The 16352-nt window shown below is 34.4% G+C and overlaps 2 protein-coding genes across 4 annotated transcripts; one reads left to right on the forward strand and one right to left on the reverse strand.

Annotated features, from left to right (window-relative positions):
- Nucleotides 1–1794: 1794 nt before the first annotated feature.
- idua (alpha-L-iduronidase) lies at nt 1795–14299 on the forward strand. 3 transcript variants are annotated; one of them, XM_079416142.1, is made up of 14 exons: nt 1795–2130; nt 2621–2761; nt 3536–3618; nt 3747–3854; nt 4010–4105; nt 5628–5830; nt 8416–8595; nt 9400–9616; nt 10449–10658; nt 10830–10951; nt 11194–11319; nt 12835–12911; nt 12994–13094; nt 13174–14299. In XM_079416142.1, the coding sequence occupies exons 1-14, from the start codon at nt 1988–1990 to the stop codon at nt 13272–13274; spliced, it is 1908 nt and encodes a 635-aa protein (XP_079272268.1). In that variant the 5' UTR covers nt 1795–1987; the 3' UTR covers nt 13275–14299. The 3 variants fall into 3 exon arrangements, with proteins under 3 accessions (XP_079272268.1, XP_079272270.1, XP_079272269.1); XM_079416143.1 differs by having other exon boundaries at nt 1809–2134; XM_079416144.1 differs by lacking the exons at nt 12835–12911; nt 12994–13094; nt 13174–14299 and adding an exon at nt 12390–12456.
- LOC306870030 (ATP synthase subunit e, mitochondrial-like) lies at nt 13947–15256 on the reverse strand. The gene is made up of 4 exons (XM_079417060.1): nt 15160–15256; nt 14880–14934; nt 14173–14271; nt 13947–14085 (listed from the first exon to the last, which is right to left on the reverse strand). The coding sequence occupies exons 1-4, from the start codon at nt 15193–15195 to the stop codon at nt 14060–14062; spliced, it is 216 nt and encodes a 71-aa protein (XP_079273186.1). The 5' UTR covers nt 15196–15256; the 3' UTR covers nt 13947–14059.
- Nucleotides 15257–16352: the final 1096 nt, after the last annotated feature.

Here is a 16352-nt window from a genome sequence, read left to right on the forward strand (position 1 = left end):
GTTTTAGCGGTATTGTGTTTAATATTGAGACTTTTTGCTATTTCAGGTGAAATGATAAAAACAGCATCGCTGATTGGATAATACCCAATTCTTACAACATTAAGAGGCCTTAAAAGCATCTTCAACAGCATTAATACTCTATTCTGAGGAAACTTCACTTCAAGTGTTCACATTAACAAGGTACGAGTTTTCTTAGCTGGTTGCACATTGAACTCTTAATGCAAATTTGATACTTTTTTTTGTTTGTTAAACAGCACCTGTGTGTTAAGAGGTTTTTATATGCATAATAGTATTATATTATTGCAAATATATTGGAAGCATGACGACAATAATGTTGATCAAATTAGATATTTGATTTCAATAAATAAATAGATAGATAGAAATACATTTAAAATAATATAATAAAATAAAAAACGAATAATTATTTGACAGCACCTGTATTTTTTATCATACCATTATGAAATTATTGCAGATATATTGGAAGCATGAAGACAATAGTGCTAATAATAAGCAACTTATTTCTGATAACTGCTGCACCAGTAAGTGCATATTTCACTCATTTAATTTCATATGGTGGGTTTTTACAGAGCGTGTGTTTGTCTCACAGGTGGATCAGCATCATGACATAGAAGCCAGATCTGCGAGTGAAGAGGGGGTGAGTTTTGATTTTTGCATAAACTTTACTAAATTTGACCTCATATTTTTCCTGAGATTGATTAAATCTTGTGCATTCAACTTGATAGTTGAAGTTATGGGAAATATAAACATTTTATGTAGAAAATACATGTGGTGTTTTCTAATGCAAAAATGGGCATTCTGATGATTGGTTTCTACAGTACTGCTATAGAGTGTTGCTTACCACCACATATCAAAATTGATAAAATGTTGTGCATTAAACTTGAAAATAAAAAAATAAAAATTACATTTTATGACGAAAATATGTGTGGTGCCAAGAGCTTCAACAATATATTGTTTTTACCCGCTTTAGGGGTTGCAAGACCTAATAACCCAGATGAGGGGCACTCTTGCGAATGTCAACAAACCCCCCATCACTGAACCAACAACAGGTACAAGAACCTTCTCCGCAGGTCCAGACATGCAGTTGTGGTCAGAAGTATTGGCACCCTTGGTAAAGAAGGCTCTGAAAATACACCTGCATTATTAATCCTTTTTATCTTTTATTTTTTAAAAATCACAAAAATCTATCCTTTCATTGAACTAAAACAATTGAAAATGGGGGGAAATCTCATTATGAAATAAATGTTTTTCTCAAATACACGTTGGACACAATAGAAATTCTTATGAGTAAAATATCTCTGAAGTATATTCCCATTCATATTCACAATTTTGAGCACTCCAGGGTGATTATGAACATGAAATTATCCAGCCATGGCTTCCTGTTTCACAGAAATATAAATAGGAGGGAAGACAAATTCCCTTAATCATCCATCAAGATGAGAAAAACCAAAGAATATATTTCTGATGTGCAGCAAAAGTTAATTGAGCTTCACAAATTAGTGAAGTGGCTTTAAGAAAAGAGCTAGAGCAGTGAAAATTCTCATTTCCACCATCAGGGCAATAATTAAGAATTTCCAACCAACAGAACATGTTATGAACTGAGGACGTGTGTCTATACTCTTCAAGGACCACAGCTGGAGAATTGCAGAAAATAGTTGAGTCTCGGGGTCAGAAAACCTTAAAAAAAAAAATTGCCAAACAGCACCTACATCACCACATGTTGTTTTGGAGGGGAAATTCTCCTCGCTCATCTCCTCGACATTCAGCTGAATCACCAGTCGCCAGGCAATGACGTCACTGCACCAACTTCTCTGAAGCGCGTGCGTTTTCTGAGCACAGAAGTTGGGACAAATGTGTTTTAATGTCACCGAATACGATTTCTGTAACGCGAAACATTAGATAATATATCTGTGAAGTTAAGTGAAACTGTAAGTCATGTAACACAGTGCGCGCGAGTGTCTTCAGCAGCATGTCACTCACATGGACAGTGCTTCTCTCAGTCCTGATGATAAAACAGCAGCAGTCTGTTATAGCTTCATCTGTGGAGGTTCAAGTGAATGCTGACAAGCTACTACGAAACTTGGAGCACTTTTGGAGAAGCACTGGATTCTGGTTGGTAACGACCCCTTTATAACATTATACCATGGGAGTATATTATCGCAAGAAGTACCATGGTACTACTATTGTTTTTGTGAATTGTATCATTGCACTGCCACACCTAAACCATTATTACACTGCATGATTACATATCGCAGTAAATAATACCACAGTGCAGTACTTGTATAAATGGTATACACTATAGTACATGTATCTGTCATACTATAGTACATGTTAAAATACTACTACTATAATAATGTGTACATACTTGAACTTAAATATCATACTCAATTTTTTTACTTTTTGATCTGTTTTAATTGTTTGAATATTACTATTGATTGCTTCTGTTGTCCTCATTTGTAAGTCGCTTTGGATAAAAGCATCTGCTAAATGACTAAATTGTTAGTGACATCTACAAGCATTTCCAGGAAAACTCCTTCTGTGAAATTGTTTTAGTGAGTAAAAATCATTAAGCACACAATTGACCTTTGTCTTGTTTTTGCAGCCCTCCACAGCCGCACAGTGATGCACACCTGTATGATCTCAGTCCGGACCAGCAGATGAATCTGGCTTTGATCGGCTCTGTGCCACACAGAGGAATCCAGCAGGTGCGGACACACTGGATGCTGGAGCTGGTGTCCGCACGGTCAGTTGCACCATATCACCAGAATCAGACTTCCTCTTCTTCTGTTTGAATGAGTGTGAACTATTAAAATATAATTTATTTAGCATTTATATTAATATGCATATGTATCTCTCTCTGCTTTTTCTTTGATTGTGTTTTGACTTTACAAATAAGCAGTGCTATTTCCATATGATATTATTTCCAAGAGCATTTGTTGTGTGTGTTCTGTTTGGGGTATAATTAAAATGTATATTTTAAAATGTAATTCATTCCTGTGATGCAAAGCTGAATTTTCAGCATCATTACTCCAGTCTTCAGTGTCATGTGAGCCTTTAGAAATCATTGTAATATGCTGATAGTGATGTTCGTATGCATACAGTATATCTGTTTAAAATGTGATTGTTGTGCGACCTTGCAAGTAAGCAGTGCTGTTATCATAAGATTGTTTTCTTAGTAACCTTCATGCTTCTTAATATCATACCTAGACTTTAGTATTCATCTAGAGTTTGATGCATTAGATGCATCTCATATATTGTCTACTGATTGTTCTTGCGTCGGTTTTATACTTTCATTACCATGTAAACTACAGTTTATGCATAAAATTCATAAATGCATAAAATCGTAATAATGTAAAAACTTGTCACACAAACATTTTTAACACTGTTCATTTTTTGATTTACTGTTTGTGCATTAATAAATTATCTTTAATCAAATGCTTTATATTATATACGTCTCTTAAACTAATCTAGTGCACTGTAGTGGGCTACTAATATTTTGTCTCTGAATTTCATTTAGAGTTTACAGTGGAGAATATCACTACAACTTCACTCACTTAGACCAGCTGATTGACCTTCTCTGGCAGAATGGATTGCAGCCGGGTAATTTTCTAAACATTACAGCGAAATCCACATTTAAATGCTTGTGTACTGTTGAATTAGGGTTCTGCCACTAGGGTTAATTTAACACAACTTTGCATCATGATAAAGAGGATTGCTTCTTTTTAAAGGCTTTGAACTGATGGGCAGCGTGTCCAACAGCTTCAGCAATTTTGAGGACAAAAGTCAAGTTACTGAATGGAGGAATTTGGTCTATTTGATCGCCAAAAGATACATATGTGAGTATGAGATTGAAGTCGTAATGTTTTAGATGGTGATAGATCATAAATGACCTCTTGTGGGGTTTGAATATTTAGTTTACTTGGCCAGATCTTTACCACAAAGCTCCAGAAGTTCTGACTATCTTTATTCCTGTTGTTTTATATGTGTGCAGGGAAATACGGACTCGGCTTTGTTTCTCAGTGGAACTTTGAGACATGGAACGAGCCCAACAACCATGATTTTGACAACATCACTGTGTCAATACAAGGTACAGTCTAATAAAATCTGTTGTTGTCTGAGCCAAAATCCTGTCAATGTTTCATAATCAATTGGAATTTATTTTATTGGTGGTATCAAACCATCCAGCACCACCAACAGCTCAAATTTGATCTTGCAGTCAGTTTCTGCATAATTAGAAACAAAATGTTCCTAGATTCTTTGGATCATGCTGAATTAATTGCACCAATATTTTCTGATTTTCATTTCTTTATTTTTTCAAAATTTACGGTTTCAAAATTCTAAAACCTTCCTTGACAAATTGCTTCTGTTCCTGTTTTGTAAGTCGCTTTGGATAAAAGCATCTGCTAAATGCATAAATCAAAAACTGACTAGTTAACTATATAATTTTTTTCTTATGTTTTTATTTAAGTTTGGATATTTTAAACAGCATTTCTTTTCATTAGTGTTCTGGCAAGCATGCGTTTAGTTTTGTATTGAATTACATTTTTGTTATTTGAACATCCTGCCATGAGTGCTGCATATTTAAGATGCCATCTTGAGTTAATAATAGTCCTAGTTGTCCAAATTTTGAAAACTTGTCTTTAGACCCCATGGGACCCTGACATGTGGGTACCATAACCTCAGGCCCTGTAATTGCAGCTATATTTTTTTATATTCATATGTTAAATAGAAGTCAACAACTTTATTGTACCATGTCGAGGGGAGATGGTAAAATAGACACATGTAATTAATTTGCACTAAACTGAACCAGTGTCCATGTTTATGTCTGTATGTTGGGCAAACGTGTGATTACATTTTGTGGAAGTGCTAAATATAAAGTTTGGGATTTATTTTATTTAAAAAAAGTAAAATTGTGAAATATTATTGCAATTAAAAACAGTTTTTTATTTGAATGTATTTGAAAATGTGATTTATTCCGGTCATGGCACTTTTCAGAATTTCTTCAGTGTCAGATGACCCTTCAGAAATTATTCTAATATGCTGATTTGCTGCTCAGAAACATTTCTTATCACTAATGTTGAAAACAGTTGTGCCACTTAATATTTTTTTGTGGAAACTATGATGTGTTTATTTAAAATAGAAGTCTTTTGTAACATTTTATTACTGTCCAGTAACATTCTAAAGCATGTCTTTACTATTACTTTTGATCAGATAATGCATCATTGCTGAATAAAAGTTTAATTTCAATAAATAAATAAAACAAATAAATACTGACCTCATGCTTTTGATTGGAAGTTTTGGCTAGATATTTTTTAATTCTGATTTGTGTATTTATAAAGTCAGTAACACTGACTGGATAAAGTCAACCACGCATCCTGTTTGAAAAACTGTTTATAACTGAATAACTGTGCTTGTGTTGCTGGTAAATACCATGTTTTGTGTTGTATTTCTGCACATGGTGTTCTGAAACATGCCTTTCGTGGTGTGGACAAAACAAGAAAGTGTCTGACAAGTTTTAATTGCCAATATACAATGCTACCACATGGAAGAATTAGTTCTGCCGAGGGGAATCCACCAGCCTCAATGTTTTTCTGTCTCCACTCCTCCAGGGTTTCTGAACTATTATGATGCCTGCTCTGAGGGACTTCGTGCAGCGAGTCCTCTCTTGAAGTTCGGGGGTCCGGGAGACTCCTGTCATTCTCCGCCCCACTCACCATACTGCTGGGAAATGCTACAGCATTGTTACAACGGCACAAACTATTTCACTGGAGAGACGGGCGTACGGCTAGACTACATCGCCCTACATAAGAAGGTGCATAAGGTTTATAGTGATACTAAAATGTAAGTGATAATAAAATGCAAATATATCATGTGTAATTGAGTCCTGACCTAGATGGAATTAAAAATATTAGCAAGGTAATTGCGCTTTTCCACAAATTGCAAATGTATATTTGCAGTCTTTGTCTCGCAATTCTGACCTTTTTCTCAGAATTCTTTATTTATATCTCACAATTCTAAGTTTATATTTTGTCATTCTAACTTTTTTTCAGAATTCTAAGTTTATATCTTGCAATTCTGACCTTTTTCTCATAATTCTGAGTTTATATCTCACAATTCTGTTCATATTTTGTAATTATATATCTCGTAATTGTTTATATTTCCTAATTCTAACTTTTTCTCAGAATTCTAAGTTTATATCTCGCAATTGAGTTTATATCTCTCAATCCTAAATATACAGTGCCCTCCAAAAGTATTGGAACAGTAAAGACAAAAGACAGTCAAGACATTTGCAAATATGATTAAAAGATGAATATGAGACAAAATTACAGAATGTCACATTTTATTGTGACATTTCAATATGAAATGTCACAATTCAGTATTTCAATATTTATATGCAGTTTCAACACATATGTTTTACCAAATAAAAAGAACAGCACTTTTAGAGTTCATCCCACTCATTGATGTGAGCAGAAGTATTGGGACAGCTGAACATAAGGCAGATATAAAAGATTAAAAGCTATTATTTAGTTACAGATCCCTTGCACACAATCACAGCAGTGAGTCTGTGACCCATAGACATCACCAGACTCTTGGTCTCATCCTTTGAAATACTTTTCCCAGCCTTTAATGCAGCCAATTCCAATTGTTGCTTGTTTTGGAGAGTTTCTGCTTTACTCTCCTCTCCAGCTGGTGAAATTCATGTTCAATCAGATTTAAATCTGGAGATTGACTTGGGCAATCTAAGACTTGCCATTTCTTTGCCCTTATAAATTCCTTGACTGAACTGGCAGGGTGTTTTGGGTCATTGTCCTGATGCAATATGAAGCACTTCCCAATGAATCTGGTGGCATTTTCTTGAATATTGGTAGGCAAGATGGTCTTGTACTCTTCCAAATTCATTCTGCTACTGTCATCATACATCAGTCATCAGTAAAGTTGAGAGGGCCTGTTCCAGAGACAGCCATGCATGCCCATGCCATGACACCACCTCCACCATGCTTTACAGATGAGGCTGTATGCTTGGGATCATTCCCTTTTTTTCTCCACATTTTTGCTTTCCCATCACTTAGATAAAGGTTCATCTTTGCCTCATCGGTCCATAAACAGTTCCAAAACTCTTCTGGCTCACCTTTGTGCTTTTTTGCAAACTCTAATCTTGCCTTTCTATTTTTGGTGCTGGTCAGATGTTTGCATCTTGCTGTGTAGCATCTGTAATTCTGTGTCAAAGTCTCCTGAGGACAGTAGATTGTCAGAGCATCACCCCAGCTTTCTGGAAGTTGTTGGTGATTTTACCGACACGTCTTTTAGGATACATTTTCATAGCTTTTATGATTTGTCTGTCATCAACTACTGTTGTTTTCTCAGCCGATCAGGTAGTTGTTGGTTGCTGGTGGTTTCCAAACTCTGGATTTCTCCATGCCCTTTGTTTTTGCTTTAGCTCTAACTGACTTCCTCTTTTCTTTTAGCATCCAAAATGCTTGCTTTTCTCTCAAAGTCAGCTCCCTCGTCTTCATCCTGGTTTGTGTGTGTCATCATCAAATGCAAGATTCAGAATACAGAAGTAATGGATATAACGGATACGACACATTTCCTGCTTTAAATATCTGAAGAACTAATGCAACAGGACACAGCTGATCACTTAGAAAGACCTGTGAGGCAACTGCTCCAATACTTATGCTCACATCAGATAGAGGGCATAACTATGTGTTGAAACGGCTAATAATAAAATGTGACATTCTGTAGTTTTGTCTCATATTCATCTTTTAATCATATTTGCAAATGTCTTGACTCCACAGCCAACAGAGCAATTTTGTCTTCACTGTTCCAATACTTATGGAGAGCACTGTATATCTCGCAATTGAGTTTATATCTAATAATTCAGTTTATATCTAATAAGACTTTTGTATGAGAATTTTGAATTTATGTATTGCAAATGAGTACATCTTGCAATTCTGAATTTGTTTTTCACAATTCTGAGTTTATAATTTGTAATTCTGTTTATATCTCAATTTTCTGACTTTTGCTCATAATTCTGAGTTTATATCTCATAATTCTGTATTTATATCTCGTAGTTCTGACTTTCTCATCAGAATTCTTAATTTAGATCTCTTCTGATTTTAAATCCTGAGATTCTGTTTATTTTTTTAATTTTGACTTTTTTTCAGAGAATCTCTTAAATCAAATATACATCTTGCAGTTTTGACTTTTTTTCCTCATAATTCTGAATTTTGATCTTGCAATTCTGTTTATATCTCATTATTTTGAAAATAAGAACTGTGAGATATAAAGTCATCATTTTTATTACTATGTAGCAGACACAAGCTTTCATATGTTCCACATATAAGTAAAGGAAACATTATTTTTGATTATTGTAGTATGTATGTATTTGTTTTTCAGGGAGGTGGCAGCTCATTACCCATCCTGCAGCAGGAAGTGGTCACTGTGCGGGAGATCCAGCAGCACTTTCCACAGTTTCGTTCTGTGCCGATCTACAATGACGAGGCAGATCCACTGGTTGGCTGGAACAAACCACTCACCTGGAGAGCAGATGTTACCTATGCAGCCATGGTGGTTAAGGTAGACAGTTGTGTGTTTCAGTGTTCTCATTTGTGTGATTAGGGCATAGCGAAATGTAATTTACATGAGGTCATATTCCTTATTCAGCATCCTTTTTTGGTCCTGGAGCAGAATTGCAGTCAGTCACATTGTCCTGAACCCATTCCTTAATATCAAAAACTCCATGAAAAATATACAAATATTGGCAAATATATTTTTCTTTCCTCAACTGATGTATTACCTATTAAAACAGAAAGTTGTGGCAAGACAAATAAAAAGGATTGCCACTACTGTATGACCTCAAAATGATTAATCAAAACAAACCGAAATCACAATATTGTTTAGTGCAATTTTCGAATCACAAAAGCTGCAATTTAATGAAATAAATATATTTAAAAAAATTAAAATGTAGACAGATATTACTGTTGCAATTTTACAGTTACTGTAAAACAAAAATATTATATTTTTCTGAAATCTTTTTTATTTTACAGTGAAATATTACAACAGTAGTATTTCTTATTTTGTTTAATATTTTTATTTTGTAAATAATAATAGTAATTATTATTTTATATTTATATTGACATTGATATAGAATGTAATTAATTCGACCCCCCCCCCCCCCCCCCCCCCCCAATTGTGCAACCCTTCCTCAAAGCTATCAGACATGTTTAGACTTGTAATGGGATCTTTAATTATTTTCATATTTTTCATTCTTAAATTAATTGCATTCCTTAATAATTCATTAAGGCTTGTTTGTTAATGTAGTGACCCAGATATATTTGGCACAATATTTCAGTCTCCTTTCATGTCTGTGGTGTGTTGTAGGTCATCTCACAGCATCAGAACCTGCTCATCGCTGACCAGAACAGTACCGTCAACTACACGCTGCTTAGCAACGACAATGCTTTCCTTAGTTACCACCCGCACCCGTTTACTCAGCGCACTCTCACCGCCCGATTCCAGATCAACAACACATACCCGCCACATGTGCAGTTAATACGGAAACCAGTCCTGACTGTGATGGGTCTGTTGGCTTTGTTAGGTAATGAAAGTTAGTGGGCAATGTACCAATTAAAACAAGTAGAAACGACTATTAAATATAATATATATATTTTTCTCATTTTTGTTATACAAGTAAAATGCATACATTGATCAATACAGCAGTACAAGAACATTAATATGGTTATAAAATTGTTACCCAATATGTATAACATTAATCCTAGACACAAAATTCCTTATTTTACCCAATGTTTTATTTTTACCCACTTTTCAATGGCAGCTGTATACAGTATAACCCAGGGAGATTATTTCTTATAACTGTTTAAAAAAATTGCAGATGGGTTTTATGTATTCAGAAATATTAAGTCAAATGGGTTCAAACTTTGAAGTACTTTTCAAAAAAAAAAAATGTATATAGATGTATTATGCATTTAATAAATTATGTATTTAATAATGTAAATAGTTTATTTACATAAAATACATTTTGTTATATGTTGTACTTTAATCTTATTTTAATTTAATTTGTCAAATGGGCTTAAATTTTGAATTACTTTTCGATAAACGTGTATATTGTGATATGTTAACCAAAATTCTATATTATATTTAATTCAAGTTATTATTACATTAACACACGTTAACCAAAACCTTAAATTTATTCAGTTTTATATTGATTAAAATAATTTATTTCATTATATTTTGTTATTTGTATTATTGATGAATTTCTATAAAAATGTGTATATTGTGTTACATTGACCAAAATCTTAATATTATAATTATTATATTTATTAAAATATGTGTATCTTATATCACCTACCACTTGATCGCTTGGTGTAGAATTGTTAGGTATTGTTTGTGATCTCCTCTCATTCATTTAGGTGAGACTCAGGTACAGGCCGAGGTGTTGAGTGACGGCTCTGAAGTGAATTCATCAGTGGGTGCGCTGGCCACCGTTCACGTGCCTCGGGTGCCGTACACAGCCGATAGCTGGCAGACCACCGTCCTGCTGTATAACAGCAGAGACAACCAGACCTACTCCACTGCTGACATCATCACTCTGCGTCTCACTGGAATACCTCGGCGAAAGGGTCAGGAACTACAAACCAGCACCTCGTGCAAAACAACAAAACACTGCACTTGTTTTAAAAAAAGAAATTAAAATATGTTTATATTCATATATTAGGTATATTTGCTTAATGCAGAATTGAATAGAACAGAATATGCTTGCAATTACAGTTCTGTCCTGTCTGTGTTTGTAGGTCTGATGTATGTGACCCACTACATGGATAATAATGTGACAAACCCATTTAAACTGTGGGGGAACATGGGCAGCCCTGACTATCCCACTGCACAACAGTTCACACAGCTACGGAGCCAAGAGGTTCAACACTCACTCATACTTCTTCATAACATACTTTTATAGACAATGAACATTTCATTTTTTCCTTCGTTCACTTTTTATAATGTACTTAAGGTTTCTTGTGCCTAACACAGTTTTTAATGACCATTTTAGTTTTAAACAGTTTTTTTGCTAATATACCTTTAAGACTTCTGTATGTTTCTCTTATGGGTGTCGATATGTTAATGAGCTTATGTGTATACCCTTTAATGTGTATGCTGTAGGATCCACAGACTGATGGACCTCTGCCGGTCCCGTCTGATGGCTCTCTGACGCTGAAGGCAGCGCTTCCTGTCCCCTCAGTGCTGCTTGTACATGTGTGTGCTCAGTCTAAGGAAGTGCCCAACCAGGTTAGTGGTAATATGATGTAACAATAACATTACAGCCATCTCATTTTAGATGCACGTGGCACCAAAAGGTTACATTACCAATCAGAGATTTGGACACACATGACTGAATTTGTTTCTCATGATCTTAGAAACCTCTAAAAGGCTGATTTGGAAATACATCAAGGAATAGTTCACCCAAAAATGAAAATACGCTGAACATTTACTCGGGCCATCCAAGGTGTAGATGAGTTTGTTTCTTTGGAGAAAGTCAGCATTCCATCACTTGTTCACCAGTAGATCCTCTGCAGTGAATGGGTGCCGTCAGAATGAGAGTCCAAACATCACAATAATCCACAAGTTCAGACTGCTGCTTTCAGCTAAAATATGAGTCCTCTATCCTATTCCTTTCTCCAGTGAAAAAGTTGCTTCGTCTGAATCAGGAGAGAAATATGCACAGATCACTGTTTGCAAGCAAAAAAAAAGTCAGTCATAAGGGTCAATTTTTTCAAATTTGAGATTTATACATCATCTGAAAGCTGAATAAATAAGCTCTGTTAGGATAGGACAATATTTGGCTGAGATACAACTATTTGAAAATCTGGAATCTGAGGATGCAAAAAAAAAAAATCTAAATATTGAAAAAATCGCCTTTTAAAGTTGTCCAAATTAAATTCTTAGCAATGCATATTACTAATCAAAAATGAAGTTTTGATATATTTACAGTAGGAAATTTACAAAATATTTTCATGGAACATGATCTTTACTTAATGTCCTAATGATTTTTGGCATACAAGAAAAATCTATCATTTTGACCCAAACAATGTATTTTTGGTTATTGCTACAAATATACCCCAGCGACTTAAGACTGGTTTTGTGGTCCAGGGTCACAAATATGTTGGTGGATTTTGAACTGAGAGGATAATAAGAGAGAGACTTTTTATGGATTATGAACTCATATTTTGGCCAGGAGCGACAGTTTGAAGTTAAAACACCTTAATGATGGATTTGTGTCTTATAAACACATCTTTTAACTTCACAAGACATTAAATGATGAACTGGAGTTGTGTGGATTATTGTGATGTTTTTATCAGCTGTTTGGACTCTCATTCTGACGGCACCCATTCACTGCAGAGCATCCATCTACATCTTCGATGACCTGAGGAGAGTAAATTATTTCTTTTTTTATTATTGTTTAACTATTCCTTATTTTAGACAAACTGTAATGATGTGTGAATTTTCAAAACAAGTGTCCAGCATATATATATATATAATGAACTACTGTTTAAAAGTATCCCAGCATGAACCTCGTAAACTGTAGCAAGTTTCAGGATTTGGTCACAGCCCTTGACTTCAGTATCAGTCATGATGTGGGTGATTTTCATAGCATCTCCTGTTTCTCTACGCCCCAAAAAATCAATTTGTGTCTGTACATGAAATTAATTTGAAAGTGTGATTGCAAAACTTGTGCATGTTATTCTTTGCAGAGATTGAGAAACCATGTGGTTTGGTTTTAATATCACAGTTATCATTCCGCAGGTAAACGGGGTGCGTTTCATCACCATCACCAAAGGACAGGTTCTGATCATTTGGAAAGATCACTGCATCGGCACGAAGTAAGACCTGCATAAATACAGCTATTAAACAAACTAGTTCTTCATTCAAGAGTTCTAAACATAACTAACATGTCATTTTTAGGTGTATAAAAACTTATGAAGTGGAACTTTCCAAAGACGAGACGACTTTCCAGAGGATTAACAACAGAAACACTATTTTCACATACTACACTTATTCTCCAGGTATTACTTTGGCTAGATTCAGAATATTTAACTACAAGCTCTAATCCATATTGACTTGCTTGTGTTTTTCTCTCCGCAGAGAGTCTGGAGGTGAGCGGTTATTATAGAGTCAGAGCTGTGGATTACTGGGGAAGAAATGGAGAATATTCTGTCACTGAGAAATATTCGGAGAACGGGTAGTCTTGATTAGACCAACTTTTAACTGTCCACATACAATCACTTTGTATCTTAAATTTGATCAAAAACACCCACCAGAACAGGATGAGACTAGTTTGACCAACATGTCAAGTGTCCAAACAGTTCATTTTATTTTTGAATGTCATTTAGGGGTGTTTATTTGATGCTGCAGTAATTTAACTTGAAAGTACAATTATTTTTTAATCAGCAAGTCTGTGTCTGTGTAGCCTCTGCTGCTTATATTTGTATATGCATGTAAGACGGTCCACGGGCATATTTTATCTGAGATGAATTTTTGAACAACAACCTGCAGTTTTAATTACAATATTTCCTTGTATTGATTTAAAAAAAAACAATACATTTTAATATTAAATGCTGCTGTGTCAGACTTTGAACTGCCTGGACATTAAAATGATATTTAAATATCAAAATGACAAAGAAATAGGGATTAACAGTTTATTAATAAATATTGGGGTGGATGTTTACCAAAGTGGAACTCTGATTCAGTGTATATTGAACATTACATTGCTTGTTTTACATCTGCATCACATTATAATCAGAGGTTCTCCAAGGAAAGAATAAACTGTGTCAGATCAGAGGAAATTTATACGCATGTATTCAGTTAATATTTCACAAATGAGGCATTAATCTAACATGATCTATTAGAAAACAGTGAAAGGTGTGAAACGGGCACTGTCAAACCAAAGTGGCAGAATACAAGCATTGTTTATCCAGACAGGTAACAAGATCTTTACAATATAAACCATACAGGCATCATTTTGGGCAGCTCACTTCAAGATTGTGTCCTCATTTGCTGTTGGATAAAAATATTTAGAGTCAGTACAACCAACTGCTCAATCTGCAGAAGAAACGCTATTTAAATACGAAGAGAAACCTTTACCTTCTGCCAGCTGTTTAGCAATGCGTTCCTTCTCCTCTCGTACCTTCCTCTCCTCCTCTTCTATTCTCCTCTCCTCCTCTGCAATTGGTTTCAGGTGATCTGGAGAACAAATAAAAAGCTTTTAACTAAAATGCAAGGTCTTTATTAAGTGTGGAAACATTCTGAACATTTTTGGATGGAAAGTTGTTTCCACCACAGAATATAAAAAAATAATAAAATGAAGGTAATTGCAATTTTTTTATCTCACAATTCTTGCCTTTTCTCACTTTTTTCCACCACAAAATAAAATTACTGTTTTAATCTCACTTTTTTCCTCGTAACAGCAAGTTTATAATAGCAATAATGAAAAAAGTCTGAATTACAAGAAAAGGAAGGATGGACTGTGAGATAAAAAGTTGCAATTGCATTTTTTTATTTTTATTTTTATCCAGTGGTGAAAACAATCTTTCATATACCTGCCACCAGTTTTCTTTCATGTAATTAAAAAAAATGAATTACACCAATATCTGTACTTCTGTCCTACAGAAATATACTGAACTTTAGAATTGAAAGGTTGAAATGTGTGTTAATAAACCTGTAAAACAGGTGTGACCTCCATAAGCCACCTGCACATACGTGTGTGTACGTGTATTATATATATATATATATAATTGTTTTATTAACATGAATGTCATTTGAAAGCTAGTCAGTGTTTCAGATTTGCGTACCATATCTGCGCTTTCCGTAGATAATCCCAACAAGCAATGCAGACCACCTGGCTGTCTGAAAGACAAAACAAATCCCATTAATACCCATAATTCCGTTTTATTAACAGAAAATTAAGGAAATATCATGACTTTCAGCACGCAGGCCATGTCAACACATCGCAGTCCGCTCTGACTTCTGAGAGAAACACGACAGGAAAAAGGCAAAGACAGTCCTGAAGACGCCTTTCTTCGTTTAAAACGATTCCCAAACATCCAGAATAATGGATTCGTGAATACAAACCTTAATCAGCGGCGACACTTGCACTGGAGGAACCATTTCTCTGGAGATCAGAACCGCACTCTGTCTGCAGAGGTCAGAGAAACACAACGCGAAGAAGAAGAGACGCTTATGAGCTCAGTGGCGCCCCCACAGGCCTGGAGGGCAATCACCGGCCTCCATCTATATAAATAATGTAATATTGTAAATATACGTGTACCTAAAATGAGAGAGGATGTTTCTTCCTCGTTTATTTTCTATATATTTTGTTACTCCTTCAGAAAAAGAAGTGTTTGACCTAAAGTTAACTGAACTTGTATGGCCTCAAAGAGCAAAACACACTGCTGAGAACAAATAAGGAATTGCCTGGAGGCTAAATACAGTGTTAATTCAGTTAATCGGACACGTTAATTAGATGAATCTTCTGTTTTGGTTGTCAGTCAGGTCAAGTTCAAAAGGTCAGGTCATCAAAACTGTGAAGATAAAACAGGATAGCATCAGTGTTATGTGGCTAAATGTGATTCTGTAACCGGATGAAAAGTTGAAAATAAAACATGAACATTAATGCTGTAGTATAACTTCATCAAAGATTTGTTTATGCCAGATGGCAGATGCTGTGGTAATGTGGTCAGTTCATGACAAGTCCCCTAAAATGGGTGGATTTGGCAGTTTGCAGGTCACATGGTAACACATAGCAAAGGATCAAATGTATAATACAAATCTATAAAAGATGGATCTAGGACAGAATGGTTTAGTGTAATGGGCTAGTTGTGCTTTTGTTTATAACTTCTGTTACAGAAATATGATTCAAATTTGGAGGAATTTACAAAATATATTAAAAATATTACAATTATATAATTAACAATAATAAATTTAAATGAATGCATTTTTAAATTAATAATTATTAATAAAATAATTGATGTTTAATTGATCACAGAATGCTGAGATATAAGACTTGTGACAACTTTCTTCATATTATCGTTTCTTTAGGACTACACATTATATTTGAACTATTATTAAATTAATTTAATAACTATTTAACTATTTTTTAAATATTATTTAAAATATAGATATTTTATAATATATATATATATATATATATATATATATATATATATATATATATATATATATATATATATATATATATATTATAAAATATACATTCATACATTTTATAAAATATAATGTATATTTTATATATCAAGTTTTATATA

Source organism: Barbus barbus (genome assembly GCF_936440315.1).
Source record: "Barbus barbus genome assembly, chromosome: 5".
NCBI classification, from domain to species: Eukaryota; Metazoa; Chordata; class Actinopteri; order Cypriniformes; family Cyprinidae; genus Barbus; species Barbus barbus.